Source organism: Myotis nattereri (assembly GCF_964212035.1).
Source record: "Myotis nattereri genome assembly, chromosome: 2".
Lineage (NCBI taxonomy): Eukaryota > Metazoa > Chordata > Mammalia > Chiroptera > Vespertilionidae > Myotis > Myotis nattereri.
The window spans coordinates 168,441,775-168,450,667 of NC_138076.1; the positions used below are offsets into that span (position 1 = coordinate 168,441,775).

Genomic DNA, 8,893 nt, shown 5'->3' on the forward strand with positions numbered 1-8,893 from the left:
GGGAAAAAAGAGGAACAAATGTAATAATCTGAACAATAAAGATTTAATTAAAAAAAAACAAACCAAACAAACAAACAAAACCCCCTTTCCTATTATATCAGTTGCAAACATTTTTTTTCTCCTTTGGTTATCTCTTGATTTTGAATATAATATTCTCAATCTTGCAGAAACTTTAATTTTTACAAAAATAAATTTGTCCCCTCTTGGGTCCTTGTTTCCCAGATGACCAAGAAAAGAAGGAATAACAGTTGTTATTCCAAAAAAGACCGAGGCCATGTGCACCCTGTTTGTTGTACCAACTGTGCCTGGTGTGTGCCCAAGGACAAGGCCATTAAGAAGTTTGTCATTCAAAACATAGTAGAGGCCACAGCCGTTAGGGACATCTCCGAAGCGAGTGTCTTCGATGCCTGTGTGCTTCCCGAACTGTATGTGAAGCTGCATTACTGTGTGAGCTGCGCTATTCACAGCAAGGTAGTCGGGAATCGTTCTCGTGAAGCCTGGAAGGACCGAACACCCCCACCCCGATTTAGACCTGCGGGTGCTGCCCCACGGCCTCCACCGAAGCTCATGGAAGGAGCGAAGTCCTTAAGGAGAGAAGAAAAATTCTCTGGGAGAAAATAAATTAAAATTGTACTTTTAAAAAATAATAATAAATGTGTCAGTTTTGTCTTATATGTCCCTTGATCTTCCCCAGTTCAAAATTATTTTTAAAAATAACCAATGATTTTTCATGTTTTACATTTAAGTTATTGATCCACCTAGAAATTATTTGGACACAGGAAGTGAACTACTTTAGCAATTTTTCCCCCACTGGTTTTTGTCACAACAATGTTTCTGAATTATTCATATTCTCCCATTGACTTAAAATACCATCCTATTTATATTCAAAATGTACTTGGGTTTATTTCTGGGATATCCATTCTCTGTTAACATCTTTGTTATTTACTGTACATTCTCTGTGATGTCTTTCTGTATTTCCTAGAATTTCTCTGCCTATTAACTCTTTGAAAATATTGGGTAAAATTAGTTCTTCCTCATTATTCTATTTATAGTTGTACTGGCTAGTCTCATTTCTACACGAGCTTTATATCATTTTGGCAAATTCTCCAAGGAAATCCTACTGGTATTTTGATTGGCATTACAGTTACTTCCGGGAAAGTATGCTATATTGTTTCATTTACTCCTATCTTCTTTTATGTTTTTGTATTAATCAGAACAGGATGAACTATGCGGCAAGAAAGATGAAATCTCTAAGTCTCAGTGGATTAATGCAACAAAATTTTGTTTCTCACTCAAATTGCAACGCAGGTCGGGCACTGTCCAGGAGAAGGTCCTCCCTGCAGTAGCCCCGCTGTTCAGGCTAGTTTGATCTACAGCTTTGCTCTCTCAGTAGGAGGCCTCCGTGGACTGTGGCAGAGACATTTCCTGCTCAACAATTATCCACGTGCTCCCTGGAATTGCCAGCCCTCTTGGAGGTAGGTGGAGCTGTAAGACTAATTTCCTGCCAAGGAGCAACTGAAGTGATGTGTCTCACTTCTGGATCAAAGCTCAGAAAAGGGAAGTGCATTTTCCCTGTGATCTCTTCCCTTGTCGGTTGATTCCCTCCGTTGAGATGACAAAGCCAAAGACTGATACTCAACGTCTGAGTCACCTCATGGAAGGCAGTTGCCCTGGCGACTCACCTGGATCCTTTCAGACCTGGGGTGCATATGAAATAACCTTTATTGTATTAAGGGCACTGAGACTCATGGTAAATTGCTACTGCAATATTAAAGTAACCCTACCCTGACCAATACCAAAAAGAAAAGAAAAAAGGAAGAAAGGAAGAAAGAAAATGTTACCAAAAGTGATATACTGCTGAAAAAACCCAAAGCCTTAAAATACTGGCTTATCGATGAAGCAGTAGCGAGGAGGAACCGGATACCAGAGGCTGGGAAGACTTGCTTAGGGCGTTGCTTGTGATTTCCTTGAAGGCAGATCATTTACCCTCAGGGGGAAGATGCTAGAAAGCAGACCCTTGGTACGCTACGAGGTTGCTACTAGTTGTGTTAGGCAAAGTACTGAGAGAGACAGAGAGAGGTGGAGGGGTTTGGGAGCAAGAAAGCCTAGAAATAAAGCTTATGTAAGAAGTCCCTCGGAGAGAATACTGAGTGTGATCACTTCCAATGGAAATGTCTGGAAGTAGATCACATTTCTGTAGTCAAAAAGCTACATTTTTTAGAGAGTTGTGCAACAGGACCAAAGAAACCACGAGCCTGGTCTGAAAAGCCTGAGGCCCCAACCTTAATTTTGGGCAGGCAGTGGGCCGAGAAAGCTGTGCAATCCGACGGAGAGGCAATGCCTCCTCACCCACTTCAGCTGTGACAGAGGAAGGTAACAGAACAGGAGGAACTTCCCAGGGGTCGGCCCCAAGGAGCTCTGAGAACAGCCCCACGCCCTGGGAATGGGCCCTGCAGCTGTGTTTGTACCCATGGCCCTGTCACCTGTCAGAGTTATTTGTGCCAGAGTGGGGCAGTTGTCCTAAATTTACTCATCAGATTCAATTAGGTGTTTGAGATGGACTGAGACGGTCCTGTTAATCTGAGATGGTTTCTTGTTCTTAGGTAATAAAATCTAAGCATGCCTCGCTTCTCAGTGGTCAGGGCGCCGGCCCTCGGTCTGAAGGGTCCCATGTTCAATTCTGGTCAAGGGCATCTACCCCAGTTGCAGGCTCTATCCCTGGCCCCAGTTGGGGCACATGTGGGAGGCAAACAATCGATGTGTCTCTCTCACATCGATGTTTCTGGCTCCTTGTCTCGCCCCGTCTCTTCCACTTTTTCTGAAAATCAATGGGGAAAAAATATCCTGGGATGAGGATTAACAAAGAACCAAAAACAAAACACTAAGCATATGGCAGCAGCCCTCTCTCACCCATCAAGTGTGCTGAGAATTCTGCAGAGAAAGCTGATCTTTAGAGAAAAGAAAAAAAAATGCTTCTTGTGCAGAAGCAGAGATAAGAAACCATATTTATAGAGGGAGGGAGGAAAGAAAGAGAGAAATATGATTCGGTGTCAGTCCCTGAGAGCTTTCTAGTCCCGCTGGCTACCTCTGGTTGGAGTCCCCTTGAGGCCCAGCTATGCTCCTGTGGGTTCCAGGAGACACCCCTGTATTATCCTAGTTCATCTCCTTTTCTTGTTTAAGTTTGACCGAGTTGGTTTCTATTTCTTAAAATCACAAGAACCTTAACTGAGGAAGTTCCCATAACTTATCACTGCAAAATATCTCCAGGAAGAGACCTCCCCGTACTTCCTGCTGCATAGGTTGTGGTCACAGCCAGATTTCTCAGCCTGGCCTGTTTTCAAAGTCGTTATGAGGGAAGCCAGAAAATTGGCTCAGGCTCCCATCCCCACATACACTGGCCAATTTTAAGGATGGCCTCTTTAGTAATGACTTTGAGGAAAGCAACAATCATATTAAAATAAACATAATGATTCCAACTTCCTTGGAGGAAATTCTGCTCTTTATGTCCACATCAATTTGCTCTCCTGCTCTCTGGCAAGGTTCTTTCCTACCATGTCCTTTCTTCTCATGCTTCAACATCCCTCTGTCTTCCGCACTCTCAGCTGTTGAACTTATTTTCTCATCCACTGAGAAAAATCAAATAACCAGAAGACAACTTTTTTAAAAATATATTTTTTATTGACTTCAGAGAGAAAGGGAGAGGGAGGGAGGGAGAGAGACAGATACATCAATGGTGAGAGAGAATCATTGATTGGCTGCCTCATGCATGTCCCACACTGGGGTTGGAGCCTGCAGCCCTGTGCCCTGTCCAGGAATCAAACTGTGACCTCCCAGTTCATAGGTCCACGCTCAACCACTGAGCGACACTGGCTGGGCAAGAAAACTTTCTGTTCCTTCCCTGCAGCACCAAATGTGCCAAACAACCAGCAGCTGCACCCGCTTCCTCTGCCCCTGTCAGGGCCTCTCAGTGTTGTCCCACAGAGCTCTCTGAGGTGATAGGAATTCCTGAATCTGTGTCTGTTCAGTGCAGTGTCCACTAGCCACTCATGCCTACTGAGTACCTGGAAGATGGCTAGTGCAACTAGGAACTGCATTTTACATTTTCTTTAATTTTAATTAATTTACGTTTAAATAGCCATGTGTGGCTAGTGGCTACCATGTAAGACAGCGTAGGTATAGAGAACTCTCTTGAGGAGTTTTGCTATAAAGTGAACAAAGAAATGGGGTGGAGAGTCACAGAGGGATAGGAGTCAAATCATCATTTTTTAAAAAGATGAAAAAATGATATTTTAGCATGGCTGATGGAAATGATCCAGTAGGACAGAAAAAAAAAGGCAGGAAAAAGAGGAGTCTATTAAAGAAACAAAGTTGGTCCTAGATAGCAGCAGGCCAATGTATATATGACAGCCACTGGCCGTGTGTGGCTATTTAAATGCACACTAATTAGTACAATGAAAATTTAAATTTGATTCTCAGTCACATTAGTCACATTTCAAGTAGCTTTATATTGAATGTAATTTCCATCATCAAAGGAAGTTCTATTAGACAGTATTGCTCTACACTTTCTGTCTTCATTTCACAGTTATCATGAAAATTTTTTAAGTTTTTAAAATAAAACTTATATATGTGCAAAGTTTAGGGAGCCAAAAATCTCTACAATTGATGTTACATTCCTTTTCCCATTTTCTACTCTCTAATTCTTTTAGCTTTAAAGAAAATATTTGTGTCTGTAATTCTAAATAATTTTCTGGAACTACTTCTTGATTGCTCTCCAAGTTTTGCGCATTTTTATGATTTCTTTACAGACTGTGTGGATTTAAGGCTCCCCATACTCCTTCCTTATCACACTCACCCATGTACCCTTCCTGTCCTCTGTCTCTCAATGGAGTAAAATACTGTGATGGTTAGCTCAGTGTTCAGTGTTTTCATTATTATGAAATGCCATCTGTTAGATTAAACAAGAAGGTCTTTAGGTCGAGGTGGCTCTAATGCCATGATGGCTTATATTAGCAAACCAAAACCTAAACCTATCAATGCCTCAAGGTTAGGAAATAAAAAAGTTAAGAACCCAATTTCACCCCAATAAATTCAATTTAAAAATTAATAAATGAATATTTTAAAAACACACACAAAAAAGCTATGAACAAACCAATGTCATCCCAATAAATTCAACAAATAAATCTATAATAATAAAAGCATAATATGCTAATTAGACCGGACGTCCTTCTGAACGACCTTCTGGACAAAGCCAGGGCTACTAGGAAAGTCCAGGTCCCGGATGCCAGAGGGAAGCCGGTGCCAGCAGCTGGAGGAAGGAAGGCCTACTCTTGCACAAATTTCATATATTGGGCCTCTAATAAATAAATAAAATGAAATAAAATACTAGTAGAAAATACTAGGAAAAAAGAAAAGGCTAAGAACCAATCACAAACAAACAAACAACTAGGCTCTAACTACAGCCAGTCAATAATTTCCTTACTTTGCTTCTGCCTTTTCTCTATAAAAGCCTCTCCCCAACTCCTGCTGGTGGAGTGCTCCTAACCACTTCTCAGTTCAAATTGATTTTTGCTCAGATACACTCTTAAAATGTTTAATATGCTTCAGTTTATCTTTAGCACACTATTCACAACTGAGCCATGTGATAAGCTACTGTTTCATTAACTTCCAGTTTCCAATGTCTTTTTAAAAAGCCCAAAGCTATTCTTACTCTCCATCCTTTGTATATAACCTATTTTTCCATCTCTTTGTGCCGATATGAAATTACTTAATGAGATGCCTTATCATGGATCTATTTTCATCCACTATGCTGGGCTCTTGATGGGCCTTTGTAATTTAGAAATCATGTGGTTCAACTCTGGGAAATTTTCTTGAATTGTTCTTTTGATTATTTCTTCACTTTCTTTGTTTCTTTTGTTCCCTCTTTCTGGAACTCCTATAATTCAGATGTTAGACATGGACTGATCCTCTAATTTTCTCTTTTCTCTCTCTCTTCTATTTCCTTCCTTCTCTTTAACTTTTTGCCCTATGTTCCTTCAGTCCTTATATTGAGCTATCATGTTTTTAATTTTTAAGAGCTCCTTTTATTTTATTAATGTTCTCCATTCTTTTTTTTGCAAAATCCTGTTTTTGTTTTGTAGATCCAATATCTTCTCTTATCAATGATAATTGGTTTTAAAGTTTTTTCTGAGCCTCCAAATAACTTTTGTTTGATGATTTTATATCTATCTTTTGTGCTATCTTCAAATGGATTGCTCTTGCTGGGAAATTAGCCATAGCCTCCTATCTGTGTCCTGATTTCCCCACTTTCTTCAGCCAGTCTCTGCACAGCAGCCAAATGGATCCTCTTCCAAACATGAGACAAATTAGGTCTACTCAAATCTCTCTAACTACTTGTAATCACACTGTAAATCCAATATCCTTACCATGGTGTACACGGCCGTCCTTGCTTTGCCCCCTGGCCACCTAATTTTCTACCTTTTCACCCTGGCTCACTGCACATCACCTACACTGCAGCCTTGCAGTTCCATTAGAATGTTCCTTTTTGGGAGTGGGGGGGTCTTTGCAATTGCTGTTCACTCTGCTTTGAATGCTCGTCTCATGGGTTTTCACAAGGCTCTCTTCGCAGGTCATTCAAATGTCACCTCCCAGAAACTGTCCCTGAACACCTTAGTGGACAGAGTAACTTCTGTCATTCTCTAGACCTTGACTCTGCTTTATTTATTTTCAAGGCCCTTCATACTTGGCCTTATGCTATGTATCTATTTGTTTATTCTCTGTGACCTCCATAAAAATGTAAAGACTCAGACTTCTGACTTTCACTCCACTGTTCCCAGCACCCATGTCTTGCACATAGTTGACACTCAAATGATTAAAAAGTGAATGAGAGAGTTAATGGGTGAATATAGAAAACTGGAAGCTGAGCCCGGTTTTGCACTAGCATAGGTGGGAAAAGTGAGTTCTGTCCAGGCAAACACTGGGAAATGATGCCAATGCTGGCGTGAACCCATTCTCCCTGGGCCAGCAAATGCTCCTGGGCAATCAGAAGTGAGGTTCTTTTTTTTTTTTTTTTTTTTATTGCATAAAGTAATACAAAGGGTATTACATATGTGTCCATTTTTCCCCCCCTGCCCTAGACAGTCCCCTAGCCTCCCCTATCCCCCAGTGTCTTATGTCCATTGGTTATGCTTATATGCATGCATACAAGTCCTTCAGTTGATCTCTTACCCCCCTACCTCCTGTCCCCCAACCCTCCCCGGCCTTCCCGCTGCAGTTTGACAATCTGTTTGAGGCAGCTCTGCCTCTGTATCTATTATTGTTCAAAAGTTTATAATGGTCTTTATTATCCATGAATGAGTGAGATCATGTGGTATTTTTTCCTTCATTGACTGGCTTATTTCACTTAGCATAATGCTCTCCAGTTCCATCCATGACGTTGCAAATGGTAAGAGTTCCTTCCTTTTTACAGCAGCATAGTATTCCATCGTGTAGATGTACCACAGTTTTCTAATCCATTCATCTACTGATGGGTACTTAGGCTGTTTCCAGATCTTAGCTATGGTGAATTGTGCTGCTATGAACATAGGGGTGCATATATTCTTTCTGGTTTCTTGGGCTATATTCCTAGAAGTGGGATCACAGGGTCAAATGGGAGTTCCATTTTCAGTTTTTTGAGGAAACTCCATACTGTCTTCCATAGTGGCTGCACCAGTCTGCATTCCCGCCAGCAGTGCACAAGTGTTCCTTTTTCTCCACATCCTCTCCAACACTTGTCATTTGTTGATTTGTTGATGATAGCCAGTCTGACAGGTGTGAGATGGTACCTCATTGTTGTTTTGATTTGCATCTCTCGGATGATTAGTGACTTTGAGCATGTTTTCATATGTCTCTTGGCTTTCTGAATGTCCTCTTTTGAAAGGTGTCTATTTAGGTCCTTTGCCCATTTTTTGATTGGACTGCTTATCTTCCTTTTGTTGAGTTGTATGAGTTCCCTATAAATTTTGGAGATTAGGCCCTTATCAGATATGACATTGGCAAATATGTTTTCCCACACAGTGGGTTTTCTTGTTGTTTTGTTGATGGTTTCTTTTGCTGTGCAGAAGCTTTTTATTTTGATGTAGTCCCATTTGTTCATTTTCTCTTTAGTTTCAAGTGCCCTAGGAGCTGTACCAGTGAAGAAATTGCTTCGGCATATGTCTGAGATTCTGTTGCCTTTGGATTCTTCTAGAATTTTTATGGTTTCCTGTCATACATTTAAGTCCTTTATCCATTTTGAGTTTATTTTTGTGTATGGTGTAAGTTGGTGGTCTAGTTTCATTTTCTTGCATATATCTGTCCAATTTTCCCAACACCATTTATTGAAGAGACTATCTTGGCTTCATTGTATGTTCTTGCCTCTTTTGTCAAATATTAATTGAGCATATTGGTTCGGGCCAATTTCTGGGCTCTCTATTCTATTCCATTGATCTATATGCCTATTCTTGTGCCAGTACCAGGCAGTTTTGAGAACAGTGGCTTTGTAATACATCTTGATATCTGGTATTGAGATCCCACCTACTTTGTTCTTTTTCAGGATTGCTGCAGCTATTCGGGGTCTTTTTTTTATTCCAGATGAATTTTTGGAGAGTTCGTTCTAGATCTATGAAGTATGCCGTTGGTATTTTAATGGGAAGTGCATTGAATTTATAGATTGCTTTGGGTAGTATGGACATTTTAATGATGTTGATTCTACCAATCCATGAACACGGTATGTTCTTCCATCTGTTTATGTCTTCCTCTATCTCTTTTTTCAATGTCCTGTAGTTTTCTGAGTAGAGGTCTTTTACCTCTTTAGTTAAGTTTATTCCTAGGTAGCTTAATTTTTTTGGTGCGATGGTAAACGGGATTGTTTTTACAA

The 8,893-nt window shown here is 40.5% G+C and overlaps 1 protein-coding gene across 1 annotated transcript; it reads left to right on the forward strand.

Moving 5' to 3' along the window:
• Positions 1 to 222: 222 nt before the first annotated feature.
• Positions 223 to 621, forward strand: LOC308513943 (small ribosomal subunit protein eS26-like; the record flags this gene model as incomplete). Its single annotated transcript, XM_081083999.1, has 1 exon — positions 223 to 621. The coding sequence occupies one exon, from the start codon at positions 223 to 225 to the stop codon at positions 619 to 621; it is 399 nt and encodes a 132-aa protein (XP_080940125.1).
• Between the last annotated feature and the right edge of the window lie 8,272 nt (positions 622 to 8,893).